Consider the following 24606-nt stretch of genomic DNA (forward strand, 5'->3'; position numbering starts at 1 on the left):
TGTTGATCTGTATGTTCTGGAACCAAGATGCCTCACGATAAAATATTGTCTCAGATACATTGAGAGGTGGAGCTTCGAATGTCGAGGGTTTTCAATGATCTATTTCCTTTGTCATTATCAATTCATTTTTAAGATGATGTCGACCTAAATTAAGGATTAGAGTTGTTCGTAGGGTGATAGGATGATCAATAATATCAAGTCGCATGGCTGAGTAAATGAATGAAACAAAATTGGTTCATCGACAAAGGGACATGAATTGGTGTATAATTAACTCTAAATCAATTTATTCATACAACAATAAAACAAACAAGCATTTCTTCATATATACAAAAGACAACCAGTCTGCATGGTTTTGCTGAAAACACGCAACTTAACCCTTTAGGTAGATATCAACTGATTAAATGAAATTCAGTTTTGAATTTTGAATTTTGGTTTTTAAGGACTAATGTTCAGAAACCCCTTAATAAAACTAACAGATCTTCAACAAAAGTCATCCGCAAATCCAGACTAACACCACATATACATCCTCAAACAGTCTCCTTATGTGTATATATACTTATATTTAATGTTTAATATGCTATAATTTTTCAATCGATCACTGGATAGGTGGCATCCATGGTAATGCCACAGTGTTCATTCGGGTTGCCATTTTTAAGCATTTTCATATAGCCTCCCTCTCCCCATTCCTTGCCCCAGGAGTTCTTGATTCTCCAGTATTCGGTGTCAGACTCGTCCCTTCCGATACCGACTATGGTTACACTGTGTCAAATCAGTCCCACATTTGTCTCTACAAATCCCGCCTTTGTAATAAAAAAAGCTGCACTTCCGGGATCAATCCAACGGTCACTGGCTGTTGACACACAGCCCTTGTCAGGGCCTCCTCATCCCTCGGCAACACACTCTGATAGCGATTGTTCCGGGTGACAATGGGTAGAATTTCTAATATCTCTCGGTTGCATTCGCCCTTCTTTGCCTTGTAGGGATAACTGGCCTTACTCACGATCCCTCTTTTGGAGACAGCCATATGCGTAATCCTCGAGGCCACCCTTACTAACCTCGTCATAGTCTACAAGCTGCTGCGGGGACAGCGCGGCACCACCTTCTTAAAATGAATTTTAGTAATTGGAGAATCCTTTTTGCTACAGTATTGTGTGTAGCAATACTGATTTGCGATGCAGGTTCTTTTCAAGCATTTGACGCATGGACCGCACTGCACGGCCACGTCTACTCCAGCGCTCAAGAACGAGAGCTGCGTCACACAATATTCAAAGGAAACTTACATTACAGGCTTAACCAATTTGCAAATAACCAACTAAACAAGTTTAACCAGCTTGCACAAAAGTTCGCAAGTATCAAAAAGCCTGGTTTTTTACATTACGAGGAGTGCATAACTCTCCAACATCAGATACCAACATAAATGAGCAGTGACATAACAATTTACTTGTAAAATAGTACTTGTAAGCAAATTTTCATAAGTAAAAATTCCTCACCTCCCAAATACAAAACATTTCTTAGGATCTGTGGGATCATATACTTCACAAATTCAGCAGCTAGATACATTTTGGTAAACAAAGTAAAAAAAAAAAAAAAAAAGAAAATTTAAGGGATATAGAGAGCAAAAAAGTGAAACGGATGATGGGGAAACTTACAAGTTAGCAGAGGGTCCTCTGTGCAGCAAATTCTGGTACATAAGGACGCAATAATCCCAATCACAACGAAAATTAGGGTCGCAAATAAGAACCCCATGTTGGATTTTCCTTCAATCTTGATCCACACAACCATAAGAATGAATTTCTGCAATACAACATTGAAACAACAAGGAATTCAAACTTGATTTAGGGTTTAATAATTGTAAAAGTTAATTTTAATAAATAGTAAAAAATGAATGCCAAACGATTCTGCTCGAAAAAAGAAAATGGAAACCTACCCGCGGGCTGCTTGCCGCGCTGTCCCCGCGGCAGCTTGTAGACCGTGACGAGGTTAGTAAGGGCTGCAAGGGTGGTCTCGAGGCTTACACGTATGGCTATGTCTCCAAGAGAGGGATCGTGAGCAAGGCTAGTTGTCCCTACAAGGCAAAGAAGGGCAAATGCAACCGAGAGATATTAGAAAGTCTACCCGTTGTCACCCGGATCAATCGCTATCAGAGTGTGTTGCCGAGGGATGAGGAGGCCCTGACAAGGGCTGTGTGTCAACAGCCAGTGACCATTGGATTGATCGGGGAAGTACAGCTGTTGTTTATTACGAAGGCGGGATTTTTAGAGACGAATGTAGGACTGATTTGACACACAGTGTAACCATAGTCGGTATCGGGAGGGACGAGTCTGGCACCGAATACTGGCGAAGCAAGAACTCCTGAGGCAAGGAATGGGGAGAGGGAGGCTACATGAAACTGCTAAAAGATGGTAGCCCGAATGGGCACTGTGGCATTACCATGGATGCCACCTAGCCAGTGATCGATTGAAAAATTATAGAATATTAATCATTACATATAAGTATATATACACATAAGGAGACTGTGTTCGAGGATGTATATGTGGTGTTAGTTTGGATTTGTGGATGACTTTTGTTGAAGATCTGTTAGTTTTATTAAGGGATTTTTGAACATTCCTTGCAAACCAAAATACAAAATCCAAAATTCAAAACTGAATTTCATTTAATCAGTTGATGCCGACCTAAAGGGTTAAGTTGTGTGTTTTCAACAAAACTGTGCAGATTGGTTGTCTTTCATTTGTTTATATGAAGAAATGTGTGTTTGTTTCGTATTGTTGTACGAATAAATTGATTTAGAGTTAATTATACACCAATTCATGTCCGTTAATCCATGAACCACTTTTGTTTCATTCATTTACTCCGCCATGTGACTTGATATTTTTGATCATCCTATCACCCTACAAACAACCCTACTCCTTAATCTAGGTCGATAATCTAGGTCGACATCATCTTAAAAATGAATTGAAAATGACAAAGGAAATATGTCATTGAAAACACCTCCACATGCGAAACTCGATCCACCTCTCAATGTAATGCAAGAATTTTCTAATTTCTTTATAGGAGTGATTTCAATACTTTTTGTGTAATGCAAGAATTAAAGTGAATCCGGATATCTACTCTATATATATATATATATATATATATGTGTGTTCTTATCCATTCATACTATCTTGCATGATTAATCACTTGAATTACAAATTCTTTGCCTCTAATTGCGTATCTAGATGCTCTTTTGAAGACCTACCACAGTAATATGGTTGTTTTAATCGAGAGTTAAAGGTCTACCTTATCCTACAATGTAGAATAAAAGTGTGTCTAATTGTGTAACAACTCTCTTGCTTCATTCGGTTTCTTTTGGCATCTACAGAGTGTTCACATGCAAATAGGGGAGGGGTTGTTGCAAGTGCCATATTATTTTTAAATTAAAGCAATAACATCACCAACCAATAAATGTTGTAGCTGTTCACACTCATTTTTTCTTTCTTTCGGCGTTTTCATTTACTCACAACAATCAACGTACACTAATTTTGGGTTAGATGGCTATGTCAAATAAACGTTTCTACATATGAGTAATGTTATTCATACTATGTTTTTATACTATATTTTTATACCATCTTAAGTGACATTTGATGTGGACATTCATATCATTTGAATTAATCAAATTTTTTAATTTAGTTCATTATTTAATAAACTAATAATTAAGAAACACTAGTTAATTAAATGATGATTGTGGTATACGAGAAGTCTTTCTCCTTCCTTTCCTTTAGTTTTGCAAATTTTTCAAATGATATGGCTGTCCATATTAGATGTCACCTAAAGTGATATGAAAATACGATACAAAAACATAGTATAAATAGCATTACTCTTATATATATATATATATATATATATTGTTATGAGCTGCTCTCATACAAGCTATTTCTAAATTTCGAATGATCACGTTATAGTGGGTAGTGTTGTATAATAAACTATTTTGAAATTAAGTGAGACAGAAACCGCACAGAGAGAAAAGGAGGTGATGAGATTTATTTATTTATTTATTTATACCAACCAAAGGTAATGTTTTGCTTGCTCTTAGTTGCAAAGAAAGGTAATGTTAAGGAGATTAAATTTGTAGATAAAATTAGTAAACTAAATGACATGAAAGTTGATGATTGGATTATTACTTAAGCATCGATAAACGTCTTTATTTGTTTATTGGTAACGCATCATTTAGTTTGCAACGCTTAAGTAATAATTCAATCATCAACTTTTATATCATTTAGTTTGCAAATTTTGTCTACAAATTTAGTATCTCTAGCATTACCCTATAAAAAATTAAAAAAAAAAGAAGATCATTTAGATGTTTTAGAATTGGGTAATACTAGAGAGACTAAATTTGAAGACAAAATTTGCAAACTAAATGATGTGTCACCAATAGAGATGAGCATGTTTATCAACGCTTAAGTAATAAACCAATTATCGACTTCCATGTCCTTTAATTTCCATAAAGACTAGTAACCAGTTGTACAACGAAATCATGAATCATGCCTCTGAATGCTTATGTAAATGGTATTTTGAAGAACTACCACAATAAATGGTTCTATAAGGAGTCAAAGCTCTACACCTATGCACTAATCGAACTATTATCAGTTCTTGCATTCTTTGGTTTCAAAAGTAAATTTTTTTTCTCAAGTAATGCTAGGCATTTTATATCAAATAAGATTAATAACGTTTGGTTGATATGACTAGCCAACCACACACGCCTTTTTTTTTCCTCTACAAACCACAGTGTAGGGAAGTCATTTCTTTTCAGATCCCATAAATTCACTAGATCATAAGGAAATGTTTATGTTGGTCGCACTATGCCAACAAAAGAGAACGACTTACATATTCTTCATGAATATGTTTTTGAAATGTCAAATTTTTAATGAATGAAATATCGTAAATAATTTAGTAACAAAATGAAACCACAAGCACAAAAATATTACAGGAATGAAAACAAAATCCGAATAAACTCAAGATACAATTAAGCCACGTTTAAATATTACTGTATAAAGTGGTACAGCAGGCCTTAGGTTTTGTGAACTCCATAAACCTTACAAATAGAGTGGACTGGATTTATTTTGACGATCAGATTGAGGTTTGCTAAAACCAACTCTACTGATCTAGTAAGGTGGAAAATAAAGTTCCCCCTGGTCCAACTTAAATAAAACATTCATTAGTTGTGGACTCGAACAAAGGACTCCAATTTAGTAGTAGTCCTCGAAAGATCCTCGAACACAATGATCTCATAGTTGATGGGACTGCTATTGACCGACGAAGAATCCACAACCTCAATGACAAGCTTGTAATTGATTCCCGCTATTGTTTGAGACTCTCCCCGAACCAACTTCTGGAACACCAGTTTTTGGTCATGAGTCTTGTTGTACTCGGAAACGGCGAACTCCGCGATCTCCCTTAAATGGGGATCGTTCAAGTTTTCAGTTGGGTAATACCCACCCCTCAGTGGCTGGTACTTTGGAGGGTAATGGTGCTCTTCTCCTCCTCTTCCTCCTACTCCATGCACGGTGGCAGCAACGAAGGCCGTTCCTGAGATTTTGGAGGCCCTGTGCGAGACTAAAACGGAGTCCCTTGCATGGTTTAAAATTTTAGTTGCTGTATTTTCTTTTATATTTTTATTTTTTATTGTGTATAAATTGATATAATGCAAAATAAAAAAAATTAAAGAAAAATGAAGCATAGTGTGGTACTATGGTGGTCATGTACCTATATGCGTTCTCTATGTTTTTGGTTCGAATCTCCTTATTTTTTAAATATAAAAAGCATGGTGTGATGACTATGTACCTATCATGCTCTTCTTATCATCTAGAGTTTATCTCAAGAAAAATTATGTGTTAAACGAATCACTAGTTATGATGTTAGTAGCATCTTATAATGAACATTTTTTATTGCATTTTTCGTCATGCCCTAAAGTGAGGATAATTCTCACTCCCCCACTCCTGTTGATTGCCATTAAATTAGTTAAATTTTTGAGATTCATGTTTTAAACAATTAAAGCAACTTAATCTAACGATAGGTGTAGTTGTACTATAATTTTATTTTTGATATGGATGACTAAATAGTCTTCAAATGGAATGAAACATAGATGACTTTTAAACAGTGACCAAAAGAATAAATGATTCTAATTATGAAATGTATTCTATTAAATGATATCATATAAGAAAGAGGGGCTTTTAATGATTATATCATATTGAAGAATTTTAATTTATTATGATATTTCTAACTGCAGATTTATTAGCAAAATTATCTTTTGTAATGAAAGATTTTTTTTTTTTTTTTGAACAATATAATGAAAAAAAATTAAACTACAAATATTTAAAAATGGAAAAAATAGTGTAGCTCAAAAATCCCAAAATAGTTACCCCGCACGTGCCCTATATACACACACACACACACACATATATATAGGGAGTTGAACCTGTAAACTACCACATGGAAGTATCAGTGCTTGACAACCATGCTAGGAAAACATCTATATATTATTTCCCAACTTATATATATATAAAAGAGTTCAGGGGCCCCATAAATCGGGGGCCCTATGCGGTCGCATTCCTTGCAATATATATATATATATATATATATATATATATATATATAAGAGTTCAGGGGCCCCATAAATCGAGGGCCCTATGCGGTCGCACTCCTTGCACCTCCTCAGGGCCGGCTCCGGAAGCAACCGAAAGATACAACAAGGTGATCACGATTAGGAGGAGGCAATGAGAGCGATACATGCTTAGTTTCGTGTTTGTCTCAACAAAAAAGAGAGAAGTGAGAGAGATGACACATTAACTTGGCATGCAAAGTACTTTTATAGTGAACGACAATTAAGTTAGAGGAAAAAAAGGAGTTCGTTTTTGTTATAAAAAAACATAAATAAAAGAAACATTACATAGTTAATAGGGTAAGCAAAAACTTACTTAAAAAAAACGAAAATCAGTTTCAATAATAATAATAAAGTAATTACTTGCGTAAAATCAGGTTCTCTAATTAATTTCCTTGTTAGTGTATACGATACAGATATCATAATTGTGCAATGTATCTAGTGATTTTTGTTTCTTTCGAAGATTTCGAAATGATATTGTTTCTTTTGTTTGGAGATTTTTAATGACTAAAAAGGAAATACGTGGATAGTTTACCAAAAATACTCTCTCATAATTAGACAACATATCTAGTGAATTTTATTTCGTTTGAAGATTTCGAAATGATATTGTTTCTTTTGTTTGGAGATTTTTAATGACTAAAAAGGAAATACGTGGATGATTTAACAATAATACTCTTCTTTGTTTAAGAAGTCTATTTGATAAGATTGCACTTTTGTTCACTAGCTTAAAGTGGCAGTGATGCTTACCATCACCATCCTAAGTAACAATTAATTGATTTGTGTTGTAACATGTTTTATTGAAGGGAGAGAGAAGGTGCGGCAAAGAGAGAAGAGAGGGTTGACGAATTTCTATGATGCATGTTTCCCATCACCTGTGCCTTTATCTATAGTAAATAATATAGGATTTCTTATCTTGCAAATAATAATGACATGGTAATTACTTGCTTAAAATCAGGTTCTCTAATTAATTGTCTTGTTCAGTGTATTCGATATGAATCTCATAATTAGGCAACATATCTAGTGACTTTTATTTCTTGCGAAATTTCATGAACAAGAAATATATATGGGATATATTTTGGTGTTCTGAAATCGTGGTTGTGATCAGGTGATGCTATCAGAGCCATGAGCATCGTCCTTCCTGTCCCATTATATGATTTGAGATTTTTGTTCTCATGTGATCTCCGTGTAACACGATGTTTAATAATTTTATTGATATATGTAATCATGCGGTTCCTAATGAGCCTGCGCCAGTGCTTGATTTTACTTATTGTTTTGCGATTAGTGATGCTTCAATGAATGAAATATTGGAAGTCTTCTTTTTCATTAAAAAAAAAAAAAAAAATCTATCTGGGATTATTAGGTATGATAATGAGATGTTGAAATTATTACCTCACATTGTAGCTCAAAGTGAGGTCATGAGTATCATTTTTCTCTGAAGTAAAGTTTTAACCTTCCATCAAAAACAGCTTACTAAAGAAGCTCCAAAGGCTAGTGAATTAAATTATATACGTTACATGGCATTTAAAATAGTAACGTTTTTAATTTTCATTAGGGAGGTTTGATTAAATGTGAATTTGATAAAATCAAATTAACCAAATTTCTAAGTGACCAAATTATTTAACATAATTATAAAAGTCCATTCTGGTGGAGAGGCCTTGAGGGTCACTCCAACCAAAACCAGTTCGCGTTTATGAATTATTCCTCGATCATAATTGAAGGTAGCCTATAAACATCACGTCATGAATTTTGTAATGAAGCACAAGGTCATTTCATATTTGACAAATGAATCAACAAAATTATTGACCTTATACGCTTAAAAGAAAAATATACCTCTTCTACGAGTACATTGTAAAAGCAAACCCAACCTACGATGTTGCATGTACCGTTATCGATGTTTATACATCGACTGAATAATCTGGGATCGTCATGCTAGTGGCCGAGTAATTAGATTGCAGCAGTATCCGTTGGTAATCTCTTCGATATTCAAGGCAAAAGGATTAGACGCGGCAGTGCACCGCCATCCACTCTTGAAATGCTTGAGACGCACTTGCATCACAACACCTTATGAGTATTGCTACAAACAATATTGTACCGTAAAAGTTCTTCCCAGGAAATGAGAGATTATCAACGGATACTGCTGCGTACTAGTGCAGTCTAATTATCAGGCCACTAACATGAGGATCTTGGACTATTAATTTGCTATAAAAACAAACATCGCTAATAGTACATACAGTAACGTATATTAGGTTGAGTACGGAGTAGTCACTCCCATAAGGAATCGGAATGGATGTGGTATATATACTTAACAATTTTTAACATAAATTGGAAAAAATTATAAATAAGACTATACCTTTGCCATAGTTTAAAAATTAAAAAGAGGACAATTCAACCCAACCTATAAACGAACAATTCAACCCAACCTATAAACGATCGAGTTGAAGCAAAGGTGGGTTCAGGCGGGTTATAATTAAGAAAAACCCGCTTGTTTGAGTTTAAATTTGGGTTGCACATAGGCAAGTTCAGGTTGGCCCAACCCAAATTGCACCTGGACAAGTTCGCGTTGGCCCAACTCAAATTGCATCCCCAATTTGTAGTGTCTGAAGAGTAAGCCAGAGTGGATCGCCTTATTTATAAAATTTCAAATATGACAAAGGTATTGTCTTATTTATTAATGTTTCATATTTATGTTTAATAGTATTACCTATACATACTGAAATACATGTACTGAAACATGTATACCTAATCTACATGTACTTTATCGATGTTTTTTACATCAACTGAATAATCCGAAATCGTCATGCTAGTGGCTGAATAATTAAACTGCACTAGTATACGGTAGTATTTGTTGGTAGTCTTTTCGATAGTCAAGTCGGCAAAATGATTTAGACTGACGGTTAAACCTCTCCCTTGTTAAACTTATCGACGAATTCAAAGCTGTCTATGAACATTGCGAGACAGAGTCCTCGTCCTCTAAAGCTGGAGTAAACGCGGCAGTGCACCGCAGTCGACTCTTCAAATGCTTGAAAAGCACTTTCATCACAAATCAGTGTTGCTACAAACAATACTGTAGCAAACAAGTTTCTCCGATTATTAAAACTCATTTTCAGAAGGAGATAGATAGAGGAGAGGATATTTGGTTTGAAGGCTTGTGCTGTCTGAAGTAAGAGGGATCGTCGTATTTATAATGTTTAGCAAAAATGTTCTTTTAACCTTTTGTCCAAACCCGCCCCATATAAAATATATAGTAATTATATTTTTCTATAAATAACATTATACTCCTATATGTTATTGAAAAAGATGAAAGTGTGGCTCACTTCTAACTCGTTCTCACAATTTTTTTACGGCACTCCAAAAATTCAATTGTGTATTTCAAATTTTTAATATTTAGGTACCATATTTTGGTACACATGCTTCGGTACATGTATTTCAGTACGCATACTTCGTTACACATGCTTCGATACATATATTTAGTACATATATTTTGGTATAGAAGTTTCGATACACATTTTTTGTACTTCGGTACACATGCTTTGGTACATATATTTCGGCACATATATTTCAGTACACATACTTCTTTACACATGTTTTGCTACATATATTTGGTTACACATATTTCGGTACATTTATTTCTTTACACATATTTTGGTATATATATTTTAGTATACATCCTCCATGTCACATCCCGGCTCGGAGCGGATCACTTCCCGGGCCCACTCCACCACCGTAGCATGATATTGTCCGCTTTGGGCTCCGACCACGCCCTCACGGTTTTGTTTCTGGGAACTCACACGAGAACTTCCCAATGGGTCACCCATCATGGGAGTGCTCTCGCACGCTACTCGCTTAACTTCAGAGTTCCCATGGAACCCGAAGCCAGTGAGCTCCCAAAATGCCTCGTGCTAGGTAGGGATGGGAATATACATTTAAGGATCATTCCCCTGGGCGATGTGGGATGTCACACTCCAGTACATATATTTGGGTACATATATTTCCGTATACACATGCTTCGGTACATATATTCCCTTACACATGCTTCGGTACATATATTCTAGTCCACATACTTCGTACATATATTTTGGTGCACATGCTCCAGTCCATAAATTTTAATCTATATATTTCAGTACATACAAATTTTGGTACACATACTTCGGTATATACTTTTCAGTACATGTATTTCAATACATATATTTAGATACTTTAATTTATTGAGAAAATTAGAATTAGATGCCTCATTTAGACTTTTCTAAATTATATACTTGTAACTTTCCAACTTATAGATTAAAGTGCTTTCACTTTTTATTAAACCCTATAGTTCAGGTATATTCATTTTTTTGAATAAATTTTTTTTGAAAAGTCCAGGTATATTTTTAATTTAAGTGTTTTTCAAATTCATTTTAATTAAATTCATTTCTATATCAAAAATGCACTCTATAATATTAATGAATTTAATGCTATTTTTATAGATTTCATCTCTTCCTCAATTTAACGATTCAATTATATCTAGTGAGGGTTGAGATTAATTTAATACTCAAAATATATCAAAATTATTTAAGAAATTTGAATATATATATATATATAAGTAACTTTGTTTTATACAAAAATTGTTTACAATTTTTTTCTTCATTATTGTAACTATTGTAGTTAATAGTTATTTCTCATTCTTTACTTTCGTCTTTAGAATTTCAATATATCTATTATTTGTAACTTTGTTTTATACAAAAATTGTTTGTAACTTTTTCCATCATTAGTTAAGAAATTTTAATATATCTAATTGTTTGTAACTTTGTTTTATACAAAAATTATTTGTAATTTTTTTTTTATCATTATTGTAACTATTGCGGTTACTGGTTATTTCTCATTCTTTATTTTCATCTTTAGAAATTCAAGTATGATTGAATTGAAATGTGTCATCCTTCTTTGAAAATAAACATTGACATGTTTAATCTCAAATTGAAACGTACCTATACTAAATTAAAATGTACGCTTACTAAATGAAATGCACCCATGCCAAATTGAAATGTACCCATGTTGGCTTGAAATGTACCAATAGGTTTTAAGGTTACACATAATTTGCCCTTAGCTTTTTACATATACCAAAATTATGATAATATAAACGTATCAATAGCTTGGTACGTATCTAAACAATAAATAAATAACATGTCAAAATACCAATTTGTACACAATTGGATTACATAACGTGCCAATAATGTACGCACCAAATTATTGGTAAGCTATTTTTAATATATATGGGCATGATATATATATATATATATATATATATATATATATTATGTATGTAATATCATTTGGAATAAATTGGCACGTTTAAAATATCATCGTTTGTTTTTTGTTAAAAATATCATCATCTTTTTTAACCGCACAATTCAACTTTTTTTTTTTTTGTTATTATAGAAAATTTATTTATTTTTTATTTCGAAACATATTGAACTAATGGGAAGTAAATTAACAATATCTTCTTTTGCAAAAATATAGGAATTTGTTATATATTGGATTTAATTAGTAAATTAATTATAATAACAATTTGTGTAATTTGAAATTAGTCAGTATTAATTAAAATTATAGAAAAGTAGTTTGATCAATCCCCCGGCATCATGGAGAGCTTTCTCCCCTAGCCCTCCGTTGCTAGGCTTTTAGTACCCCTTGTGTTTTTGCAAGGTTTTGTCTTTCCTTCGACACTTGTTGGGGATTCATCCTGCTGTTCGGGGCTGAATCTTTATAGATCGGCTTGTGTTGGTGGCCTTCTTTTGGGGGCTGATGCGGTGTATCGACTGGTGTATATGCACTTGCGTGCTCCAACTAACACTCAATTACTAATGATCATTGTTGTTTGAAAAGAAAAGAATGAAGTGGGCTTTCTTATGGATGGTAGGTTGACAGGTGATTTCATCGCGTCTTGATGCATGAACTAAACTGAGTAAACTTGGGATAAACAATATTTGCTAGCCACTGGTTAACAGAACATGCAAAAGGTGGGTAGGTTGAGATAGCACCTAAAGTGCTTAGTGGAAAGTCTAATATGTTATCACTATATATTGCCACCTCCAATGCATCTCCTCTTAACGTACGACACATACTTGAAACTTACTAGCTACCTATATTCATCACTTTAGAGTGCTTACAAAGAAGAATAAGACTAAGAGTAAGTAAATGGATGGAACCTCTTTGTTTGGGTTGGACAGTGTGTTAATTTGGGCTACGGTTTTATCATTTAGAAATGGAACTACACTTGCATGGCCTGTTAATTCGATACGGAATGACACACTCGTTAACAAATCGAATCATCATCATGTTACCTGTCAATAACACTTTAAGATAACGGATATGACACGAAAACAAATAAGAACACGATTCATTTGCCAAGCCTACTACAACATAATACCTCATTCTATTAATTAATGCATTATTACTCAATAGAAAGTGAGGCATTTTGAGAGGTAAGATATTTATTAAAACCAGTGCGTAAGCGATATTACCTTGGTAGGCCAAAGAAAAAATTGAAATTGAATTAACATGTGAAAGAAAAAATTTGAAATTAAATTAACTTGTGCGTTAAACACAACGAAGTTAAACTCAATTAAGCTCTATCACCACTGCCATGTACTATCACACACGACTTCCTCAGGATTACATGCATATAATATATGCAAGTGAGCAACACATAACATTGCTTTCCATCATAAACATTGAACATGCTCGATCGGCTAAATAAAATCTCCATTATAGTTCACAGAGCTTTCACCACCCAAATTAATAAACGCTTTATGACTTCCTAAATAACAATAAATATGATTTGATAATTATATGGACCCAATATTACACCATCTATTCCGTACAATTGAGGCCCTTGAATAAATTAATGAGTTCATAGAATTTTAATAGATATTACTGATTATCATAATAATTATCTTATAGATATTATGAGTTTGGAGATGAGGATAAAATCGAGGAGGGCTGTTCAACAAAGAATAGACTCATGATATGCTTGCTAGCTTTATTGAAGGTTGTCTTCAAGTTTTAGGGCATAACTGTGTCTTCAGGTTTTAAAACTTAAGACCGATAGTGTTCCTTCATCAATCGAAGTTGCTCAATTAAGAAGTTAGCAATGCATTTCACTACATCACCATATTCATATTATTCGCCCAATCGAGCTCGGCATTGAATTGGCATGCCCGCATCAGCATTCAAGCCACTGAAAGATGTAGTTAGCTCCTAGTAACTCAGCATGCGCACCACATTAGCGTTGTAATTTTTAAGGTCAACAGTAATATAATCTCCATAAAAGTTCACCAAGTTCTCTTAAATTTTGCATCAATACAAAAACTACCAAAATTTCATGAACAAGTCTATTTGGGATATATTTTGGTATCTTTGGGATCATGGTGGTGATTAGGTGATAGAACTAGACACATGAACATTGTACTCCATGTTCTAATATATGATTTGAGATTTTTCTTCTCACATAATCTTCGTGAAACACAAGGTTTAACGGTTTTATTTATCTATGTAATCTTGCAGTTCGCAATGAGCTTGGGTGAGTGCTTGATGTCTACGCATTGCTTTGCTATTGGTAATGCTTTTGTAATATTTTAAATGTAGTTTGCAAGGACCCTTTAGGGTCGAGTTCTTTGTGATATGAATTTGTAATGTCATTTTTTAAAGGAGTGAAGTATTGTAATCTTCTTCTTAAAATAAAAAAGTCTTTCTCAGATTATTCACTGCAGATAATTGATAATGAGATGTTGAAATTATTACCTCACATTGTAGCTCATAGTGAGGTCATGACTAAGTGAAGTTTTAATGTGTCATCCCACATCGCCCCAGGGGAGTGATCCTTATATGTATATTTTCATCCCTACCTAGCACGAGGTCTTTTGGGAACTCACTGGCTTCGGATTCCATAGGAACTCCGAAGTTAAGCAAGTAGCGCACAAGAGCATTCCTATGATGAGTGACCCACTGGGAAGTTCTCGTGTGAGTTCCCAGAAATAAAACCGTGAGAGCGTGGTCGGGGCCCAAAGCGGACAATATCGTGCTATGCGGTGGTGGAGCAGGCCCGGGTTGTGGTGGGGGCCCAGGCCGAGATGTGACAATTTGGTATCAAAGCCAAACCCTGGCTGTGGTGTGCCGACGAGGATGTCGGGCCCCTAAGGGGGGTGGATTGTGTCATCCCACATCGCCCAAGGTAGTGATCCTTATATGTATATTCTCATCCCTATCTAGCACGATGCCTTTTGGGAGCTCATTGGCTTCAGATTCCATGGGAACTTCGAAGTTAAGCGAGTAGCGCACGAGAGCATTCCCATGATAGGTGACCCACTAGGAAGTTCTCGTGTGAGTTCCCAAAAACAAAATCGTGAGGGCAGGGTCGGGGCCCAAAACGGACAATATCGTGTTACGATGATGGAGCGGGCCCAGGTTGTGGTGGGAGCCCGGGCCGGGATGTGACATTTAACCTTACTAAAGAAGCTCCAAAGGCTAGAATTAAATTATATAAGTTACATGGCATTTAAAAATAGACGTTTATAATTTTCATTAGGGAGGTTTTACTTGAATTGTGATTTTGATACAAACATATGAACCGTATCCTTTTTCTGTACACGTGGTTGAACTCCCAGCACCAGCCACGAGGGTTGTTAAAGCCTTGAAGAAGTGTCTTTCATGAAGGTCGTATTCAATAAAATTAACCAAAGTTCTTAAGTGACCAAATTATTTAACATAGTGTGTCATAAAAGTCCATTCTGATGGAGAGGCCTTGAGGGTCACTCCAACCAAAACCAATTCGCGTTTGTGAATTATTTCTCGATCATAATTGAAGGTAGCCTATAAACATCACGTCATGAATTTTGTAATGAAGCACAGGTCATCACATTTTTGACAAATTAATCAACCAAATTCTGACGATGTGGGTCATGACTCAGTAATCTCATTTGTTAGAATGTGTATGGTGTTCCATAAGTCTCCCTCATGGCCTATTAAAATATCTACCAATCAAGTTGTTGCATATGAGAAATCTGAAAGGGGCAAGCACTTAGCTGCTTCTAATAAATTGTTTAGATCAAGTATTTCCAGCAGCAATTGAGCATAGAGAAAGAAAGATTAGTTTGTCAAAAATTAAGATTTAACTGAACAAAATCATCCAGATGCAGGCTGTTATATGCTAGTTGATTAGAAATGTGTGTCTTACACCTAAATTTGAATTCTACTTCCCGTAATTTTGAATAATTTAAAGAATCGCATTGTAAAATAAACTTGGAAAATAATGGTAATAGTTAACAATTGCATATATATATATATATATATATATATATATATATTTAAATTAAAGTTGGGTAGCAGCTAACTGATTCAACTATTTTTGGCTTGCTAGAAACCTTGCTCAGTCTAGAATCGAGAATATTTTTTATTGTTTTATACGTAATCTTGGTAGCTGTTGCTCACTTTTCTTGTAGTGCAAGGAGGTTCAAGGTAGCGGAAGAGAAATGAGAAAAGTGAATTATTATAGATCTTCGACAGATACAAATAATATGTGGCCAATTGGCCAAACTAATACAAAGTAGGAAATCTACTATACAAACAAAGGATTCAGAATCTATACAAGCATCCCATGCAATGCACAGTTATTGACTTATACGCTTAAAAGAAAAATACATATCTCTTCTACGAGTACATTGCAAAAGCAAACCCAGGCAGTATTGTAAATTAACTTCCATTTCATCGAGTGGGAGGCGGCTGTTCATAGACCATTATAGTAACCACCATATGTGACATGAGCTCTAGGGAGGGATACTCTAACTGTTGAAAATGCTTCATTCAATTTGGTTGCATCTTGAACAGCATGTTTAATCCTCTGCATCGATCCAGAAATTAACAAAAGTGAGATTAGAATATTGGTTCGGCTCTAGTACAATTGACAATCCCAAAATGGGGCAAATACACCTACAACAATGCACCTTGATGCCACATGAAAAAAATTATTGTGTGACTGTAACATCATGTGGCATGCATGCATGAAAACGAAATGTTATACATGACAATTGTTAAACGGTCACTAATAATACGCATCCCACTAGATAGTTCAATAATTTATAATCATTCGTTGTCTTGTTTATATTAATTACATTACTCATGTTACTAGACATGTTATCGCGTATTTGAAAAACTAGTCATATTTGATCAAAACAATTTGTAATAAGTATTTTGGATGAGTACTAATTTTTAAAATAAGTTTGCAAAGAACGGGGAAAAAATAAGAAAAATAATGAAGAAACTAAAACAGCACTTATGTAATTAATTGGACTAATTAAGTAGATGGGAGCTAGAAGATTAATTAAATTTGCTGACCTTGTTGTCATCAGTGTAGATCTGGAAGCGATTCTGGTTGTGCTGATACTGTTTGTTCCTCTGGTGGGCACCGAAAAAGATAATACAAACGGTAGCAGCAGCAAAACCAAAAGAGCAAATTGCTCCGATTCCTGTAAAACTCAGCTTCCAGATGTTGTTGTTGCTATTTATCTCTTCTGATGACTCCAACAAGCTGTTTTTGTCAACAACTTCCTTCCTTGGAGAGGTGATTTCTTGACCTAAATTGTCATCAAACTGAAACTTATCAGTTTGTTGATGCATAAACTTGGGTGATCTGCAGGTGGGAGACTTTGGGGAGTCCAATATTTTCATGTCGGCAAATTCATTTTCCCAAATTTTCTTGAAGTAAACTTGGGAGAGTTGTGCGTCTTGATCCACTTGGGAGACTTTGATGACTTGTTTTTCTTCTTCTTGTGAAAGTGATGAGGCATTGTCAAAGCTTGGAGGTAGTTCCAGCTGAATTGGAACGGGAACAAGACTTGAATTAATCCAAGCTGGCGACGCCGGTGGTGGCGGTGGTGTTGGCGGTTGTCGTCGTGGTGGTGTCTCGTGAATGACTTTTGACCTAGAACTGGGTGATGGGATTATGAAGTAGTTCATGTTGAAAACACTTTTTGAATTATCAGAAGAAGAATAGCGTTTGCTCGAGAAAATCCTCTTCTCTTCACTGTCTTCATGGAAATCAAGAAACGCATCATCTGGTAGGTACTCCCACTCATCAAGATCCATCTTTCCAAACCAAAAAATGAAATATTATGGAATCAATGAATTCAGATGATCAAAGGAGGAGAGGAGAGGAGAAGGGTACTAGTAGTGATGTTGAATAATAATTGAATCAACGAAGGTGGCTTTCATGGAGTTTTCTGGGGAAATTCTCTCTGGACATGGGCATGGAGTGTGTCTTGTTTCTCTTGGAGTGAAAGATTGATCCACCATAAGCAAGCAAGATACTTGAGACGATTTGAATGAGTGCTTATCCGTTCTTCTAATAGTGGCGAAGGGAAGGATGCATGGCGGTCCAAAAAGGGACCCACCAAAGAGAGAATTGCTTTGCCTTACCGGATGAGTTTGGTTTATATTTCTTTTCATTTGTTAATGGCTTTTATTTAAATGTAAAGTTTGATTACTAATGTGTGACTTTGGTTAGAGGTTAACTAATGTTCGCGCTCACAAGTAGCTCTCAAGGTTCTCTCTTTTCATCTCCGTGTGAAAAAGTTGTATAGGGACGGATGGATGGATAGACAGAGTGAAGAAAGTGAAGTTTTTAAATGAGGAGATTCTTTTGTTTGTCTCATTCGCACTCCACGGACGAAACCTTGCTGTTTTTAGTATTAAAAAAGGTTATTTTACGTGTGAAATCAAACAACCATGCGTCCTACACTTCGTTCGTTGTGTTGTTTACGTATTAAGCTTGAAAACTTGTCACATGTAAAGAGACGTGTTAAGAATAAATCTCATATTGATGTGATGAAGAATTTTGTTTAAACTTATCAGTAAATTAAACGACTTCCTATATTGTGAATTAATTTCGCGATAAAACCTCAATGTTTGTTTTAAGCGTGTAGTCAAATCAAAATTTAAAAAGAATTTGAAAGACCCTTTAGGGTGTCTGTTGCTTGTTCGAGTTTGCTTTGGATGACAATGTTGCAAAAGGAAAAGGTTAAAATAAAATAAAACAAGGAGACAAGGGGAGGACGTACACCTGTCCATGGTCTGGAATCTTTATAATTGGTTCATTTTTTTCTTTTCCTTACTGTCCTTCTCTATTTAAACAAAACCCTGGATCAATGCAAAACGACCCAGTTTTACCTGGTTCCACTTTGTTCAGAATCTTTCTTCTTCCTGGCTAGAGGTGGTGGATAAATTTGACGCCAGTTCTCATTAGGGGTTCGACTGCAGTTACAGCGCTGCAATATCTGGTGGTAGCCAATGTCTGGGAATTCTCGAGCTGCTAACAGCTGCGAACCTAATGTTGCGGCGGAGATGGTAGATGGCGAAGCAGAGTTGCTTGTGTTAGCAATTTGCTCGATAAGGAACACGATGTTTAACCAAGTGGTGGATTCCAGTAGGCAAATTAAGAATGCATGAAAAGCTGCAGGGCTCCTTGCTCAACAAGCACTCAATATGCACAGCTATTATCTCAAACATGATATTACATACGTAACTGTTAAGATTTCGATGACTAGCGAAGGCAAGATTATGGCCATGAACAATGAATCGAGCTAGAGATTAATATACTTACATTCCACTTGTACAACCTAATACACTTTCCCGTCAGATGACGAGTAATTTACAAAAAGAAAGCTATTCTCAAATTTACATAGCTTGTTTGCTTTCACCGAAAAAACTCAACCCAAAGGAGGACAGAGGACAGCTCCAGTTATCATCACTACCAGTATAAATATTTGAGAAAGGCATAGATAACTACCTGCCCCAAAAGCATCACAGCAGCTTACGATGGATGATACACATTAGTTGGAGATTTATACACTCAGTTTGTGGACGATCGAGCAGATGAAGATTTGCCCAAGGAGACAGAAGTTAGGGAAGAAGCCCAAACCCTGGCGTTCTTTGCTCCCTCGTGGAAGTTCCTCGTTTTGCATAATCTCAGCTTGGTCCAAATCCTCCTAACATCAACCATGTGGAGGATACGCCCCATAATTTGACTCGTCTCCCCAAATATTCCCAAGTTAAAATGAGGAACGTATAAGACCCAGAAAGCTTGGAGGCGAGTCAATACCTTCGGGAATATATACAGAAGCACCCTCAAACAGAGAAACAATGTAGCAAAAGCTAAAAAGGGTTCCCTCCTTGATATCTCCCTTAGTGACCTGTTACTCATTGATCGGATTATAGATTTTTCACGAATATTTAAGCTAACAGTATGATCGCCATCAAAATATTGAACTGGTTCAAGTCCTGAACGAAACGGGACAGCGAGGACATATATGGTAAGAAATAGTGCAACAAATAGATGAAAAGGAACAGAATATGATAGGTAGGCCACCTACCCCGCATGCATAAATATTCTTCAATTTAGGAGAATTTTACCTGTGGTTTTCTGGTAAAACTGTGCAAGCAAGGAGAGATTTTTTGGACCATGATAACGCACCATTGATGTCTGATTGACTAGTAAAATCGAAGGGAAGCTATGTATTCCATATCTTGAGAACACACTGCAATACAACGCATCAAGGGCATGACAACATAGCTGTGTTTTCAAAGAACAGATAATAATATAACTTTCTTGCATCCCATAAATATCTTACAGTAAACATCTCTCCAAGGCCATGGATATTATACATCCCAAAAGGCAGGTATAGTAATAATTGTAAGAAAATGAACAAATTGCCTTCCAAGGCCATGGAAAATGCAGTTTTAACTAGAACAATACACCAACAACAAATCTGTACAACATTGACATTTAGATTAGGTATGGAAAACATTATAATTGCACAGATTTCCTTTTTAACACGAAACAAACAAAATACTCAATAAATTTACATAGCTACACACATATTTTCTTTTCCTGAAATCAATGTTTGGTCTACGGCATCAATACCTTAGCTTACCACAGATACAAAAGGCAAAAGAAGGAATCTTACACAGGATTCAACATGACAGGGGCTTTTGCTCATGGAGCTATAATGTTATAACTCCAATACGAAAACCTTGGTCAGTTTCCTCCCCTTACGGAGATTTTTCATTACCGCCATACATAACAGACATTAGAAATTACAATCCAGAACAGAATGAGGATAATGTATTGGGCTATAGATAGAGGACAAAGTACACCAAGTTAAGCTTACCTCGGCAGGGCTGAAGATTGCTCAATGGCCAAATGCTCTACTTGAGGGAACATGAAGCTGAGCTTTTCAAATGTAGGATACATTGTCCGTGAAAGTGGGCACCAGGAAGCATAAAATAGCACTGCAGTATAATCAGTCCTCTGTTGCGATGCCAAAGCTCTGTCTAGGAAGTTTCCATCCACCTGCTAAAAAAAAAAATAATAATAAGTAACAACATTCAGAAATCTCCATTTTTTCAGAGAACAACAGTGTCATGCTAGTGTTGTATCCTTTCAAAACAATTCCATACTACCATCGACTGATTATTATGACTCATAAAATAATATTATGGTCAAAATATGATAAAGATTGAAAAACAGATCGCCATCACATCGAAAAGCGGGATCATTTACTGTTCAAACAGGGTCCCCGTTGTTTTCCCCCAAGGCCTAAACCCTAGAGTCTAAACTGTATCCAAACTCTAAATTCAACTTACAGAAGCAGCAAAACTTGTTTACATCCCCCGGACACAAAAAGTAAAACATCAAACAATGAACATGCATGCCAAATTCTTAAGGGATTATGCTTTTCATTCTAATACATAAAACACATTAAAGATCAATGGCACTTGATATGCATCCTTAGACAACAACAAAATTTCTATAAACATGGAGTTCTCGCTTTGGTGCCTAGAATTTAGTCTCTCCCATATTCAGGCGCTACTATGACCATGTGTAGATAACCAGCGCTTATTTCTTCATACCACCACCACAATACTCCATTTTGATCCCCCGAAACTACTTTACTATAGCAGAACCAGCACTCTGTATCCCTAACACCTTGTTTCAAGACCATCCAGCAGCAGTTTTCCCTTAAGAGTATCGACCTCTAATCAACTTTTACATATTATATATCATAATCTCTTTCATCGTTCCTAAACTTTCCAACAATAATATAAACAGTAAACAACCAGTGTTTCACAACCTACTACTTTACAACCTCTCAAAATAAGATGCTACGATAAAAGGACAACAAAGGCATGCCAAATGTACTAAAACCATTGTAATAATATGCAGTACTCAAGTAACTTATGTGCCGCAAAATCATATAGTTACCAAGAGAGATCACTACATGACTTTAAGATAAATTTAATGTTCTAATGCTCACATTCTCACCAAATTTAGAAGCATTTAAGATCACAAAGATCAGCATATTAAGTTTGATATAGATGGTACAAACATTACATCTGACTACAGTAACAAATTTTCTTCTTCGCTTTTTCTTTTGGGTGAGCAATAAATTTAAATTTTTAATTTTTTTGAATGAAATATAGAATCTGAAACACGGGTCCCTTAGTTATATGAAACTAGTTGTAGTTTAACATATAATGTGGCTGAGGTTCGGGAGGTAGAGGGGGGATGAAACAACTGCTACATTTAATGCTAAATTAGAAAGAAGTTTCAGTGCAAGGTATGCCAAAATCGCTAAAGTCAATGCAGTAGATTACAATACTACATTTTCCGGTCATATTTAAATACGCTTCCATCATACTATGTAAGAACACCATTTTTTTTTCTCGACATAAGGACGTATGTGTATAATTTAACAATAAACAATATAGAAAAAAAAAATAACAAGTGCATTTAATTTCAGTAACAACTTAACAATGAGTAAAGAGTTTCTTCCATCATTCAAATCGGATTAAACAAACTATCAATTCTACTACAAAACATCGTAGTAGTACACAGTAATAAAGTAGAGAACAAGTGCTTTACTTTCCATATACAACTTAGCAATGACTAAAGAGTTCTTCCATTTTTCAAATTGGACAAAAGAAGTGATCGTGTTTACATGTAAACGAGTACAGAACATCATAGAGAATCATCAGATCACATCTCAACAAAGCTAGTTTTTTTGTTTGTCAAGCTTAAAGAGGCTAGAAAAGATGTCCATGTTTCAGGTTGAATTTCTTGTCAAATTAATTTTCCCAATGACGATTATAAAGACTATATGAGATCAAAGAGTAGTTTCTAACCATGCAGGTTTAGTTACCCTACCCAAATACAAGCCAATACTTTAACCCTCTTCCCAGATTCAAGGCAATAGTCTTTTTCTAGTGCAACAACCAAGTGCTTCTATATGCCTCGCTCCTACTCATCCAATCGTAAAGCTATGTAGTATCATGGAAGAATGGGGTGAAAGGGGGTATGGTTGAATAGATATACATACACAACGTTCATATTGTATGTCTGCAAAATTAATAAGAAGCTGCAGCAGCTTGCACCATAGCTGCACAGGCACACATGATTTACCCAAAACTACCTCACAAGATTCTTCCGAGGCAGCAAAACTTTTATGTAAGCCCAAAAACTAATAGCTTACTCATACAAAGTTTTACTTCGTAGCAAGCTCTTCAGTGGATAACGCATTACTATCACCACACCCGCAGAGTGACTAGCCAGAAATCCTATCTAACAGGTGACCAAGTGCTTTGACGGAATTATTTTACCATGAGGTCAATACATATTTGTACATCTCAGTAACAAAGCTATCTCAAATTTCTATCTTAATTTCCTTCTTTAGCTCATTGATCACAAATACAGCGACTTAACAAATCCAAATTCTTTCAAAATTTCATCTTTTCTTTCATCACTCTAATGCACATCACAGCAACTATCCTTTTGCATTTAAAACCTTGAAAACCGAAATACCCAGCATTCTAAATCACCAAATTTGACTAAAAATTGAAACAATATCCTAAAAGAAATTGAATCCAGACATCACCAACCCATAAAAGTAAGAGATTTTCAATAATCAACAGAGTCAACAACAAAAGAAACATTAAATTAACAAATAAATGAATAATTAATCAGTTATGTAAGAAATCGGAAGTGTAAAACACACCTTGAGGGGTGGGTGGGGGGAGATCGAGATGGGGCATTGAGATTGAAGGCTGTAACGGAAGAAATCGGACTCGTGAGGGCAGAGAGCAGAAGAAGAAACTAATCGAAACGAAGCTGCCAAGGCAGCGATATACAACAATATTACAGATTTATCCATAGACGGTGAACAACGATAACCAGTCGAATCGACGAATGGGAGGAGAAGAAGAAGGAAGAGGAGAACAGGGAAACGAAGAGGAGAACACAGGCGAGAAAAGGGCAAAATCGAAAAAATGGAAAAACCAAAATAAGGGTATGAAATTTTACGAGAAACAAAATCTGGGATAAGAAGAATTGCAACGCAGCAAAAGAAAAGAGTGAGAATTTTTCATCAGCGTTGACACTTCGCCCTATCTTCCTTCCTCCACTCGGCGGCGGCCTCGTGTGTGAATAAAAATGGTGCTCAAATTAAAACCAGACGAATCAGATAATATATTTTTTAAAATTAGAATCAATTAGACTTAGTATCTTGAGATCTATTGCCTATCATCTGCTGCATATTGTTATTAGCATTCAAAAACTCTTATTCTACGTATCTAATTTTTTATATTTAGAAATAAAAATACACTTATAAGAAGGTTAAAATGAGATGTTTAGAATGCTAATAACATTTCGATTTTTCTATATCTCATAAGTATTATTCTTGAATATGGATAGTCTATGAGGTTTTTCTTGTAAATAGTTAAAAGCATTTCAAGGAAGGTGAATCTTGCGCAACAAAAATGTTGCTCTTTTGTGAGAAAATAGTTACGATTTTTGAATTGTGAAAACAAATTTATTTATAAAGAAAATACGATAAGCATTCATCTTTCGGCTCTCGTTAAAAGCATTCCACCAGAATTCTTCTCAAGAGTTTAAG

The 24606-nt window shown here is 35.3% G+C and overlaps 3 protein-coding genes and 1 pseudogene across 3 annotated transcripts; 1 reads left to right on the plus strand and 3 right to left on the minus strand.

Annotated features, from left to right (window-relative positions):
* The first annotated feature begins 914 nt into the window (after positions 1–914).
* On the plus strand, positions 915–2461 carry LOC137744610 (cysteine proteinase EP-B 2-like; annotated as a pseudogene).
* A 2730-nt stretch (positions 2462–5191) lies between these two features.
* LOC137744611 (cysteine proteinase inhibitor 1-like) lies at positions 5192–5824 on the minus strand. The gene is made up of 2 exons (XM_068484383.1): positions 5818–5824; positions 5192–5562 (listed from the first exon to the last, which is right to left on the minus strand). Exons 1-2 carry the CDS (start codon positions 5822–5824, stop codon positions 5192–5194), a joined length of 378 nt encoding a protein of 125 aa, XP_068340484.1.
* A 10314-nt stretch (positions 5825–16138) lies between these two features.
* LOC137745428 (uncharacterized) lies at positions 16139–18106 on the minus strand. Its single transcript, XM_068485392.1, has 2 exons — positions 16997–18106; positions 16139–16502 (listed from the first exon to the last, which is right to left on the minus strand). Exons 1-2 carry the CDS (start codon positions 17744–17746, stop codon positions 16389–16391), a joined length of 864 nt encoding a protein of 287 aa, XP_068341493.1. The 5' UTR covers positions 17747–18106; the 3' UTR covers positions 16139–16388.
* A 1117-nt stretch (positions 18107–19223) lies between these two features.
* On the minus strand, positions 19224–24164 carry LOC137746213 (5'-adenylylsulfate reductase-like 5). Its single transcript, XM_068486290.1, has 4 exons — positions 23710–24164; positions 20827–21008; positions 20069–20193; positions 19224–19936 (listed from the first exon to the last, which is right to left on the minus strand). Exons 1-4 carry the CDS (start codon positions 23863–23865, stop codon positions 19509–19511), a joined length of 891 nt encoding a protein of 296 aa, XP_068342391.1. The 5' UTR covers positions 23866–24164; the 3' UTR covers positions 19224–19508.
* Positions 24165–24606: the final 442 nt, after the last annotated feature.

The sequence above is a fragment of the Pyrus communis genome, chromosome 9 (genome assembly GCF_963583255.1).
Source record: "Pyrus communis chromosome 9, drPyrComm1.1, whole genome shotgun sequence".
In the NCBI taxonomy this organism is placed as follows: domain Eukaryota; kingdom Viridiplantae; phylum Streptophyta; class Magnoliopsida; order Rosales; family Rosaceae; genus Pyrus; species Pyrus communis.

What these genes read in the sequence shown, in the direction of transcription:
- LOC137745428 (XM_068485392.1), bottom strand. Translation starts at nt 17,746, where the DNA reads ATGGATCTTGATGAGTGGGAGTACCTACCAGATGATGCGTTTCTTGAT. An exon ending in TCTACACTGATGACAACAAG is followed by an intron (nt 16,503 to 16,996) that starts GTCAGCAAATTT and finishes GGATCGATGCAG; the next exon opens with AGGATTAAACATGCTGTTCA.
- LOC137746213 (XM_068486290.1), bottom strand. Translation starts at nt 23,865, where the DNA reads ATGGATAAATCTGTAATATTGTTGTATATCGCTGCCTTGGCAGCTTCG. An exon ending in CAATCTTCAGCCCTGCCGAG is followed by an intron (nt 20,194 to 20,826) that starts GTAAGCTTAACT and finishes GTTGTATTGCAG; the next exon opens with TGTGTTCTCAAGATATGGAA. An exon ending in GTTTTACCAGAAAACCACAG is followed by an intron (nt 19,937 to 20,068) that starts GTAAAATTCTCC and finishes CGTTTCGTTCAG; the next exon opens with GACTTGAACCAGTTCAATAT.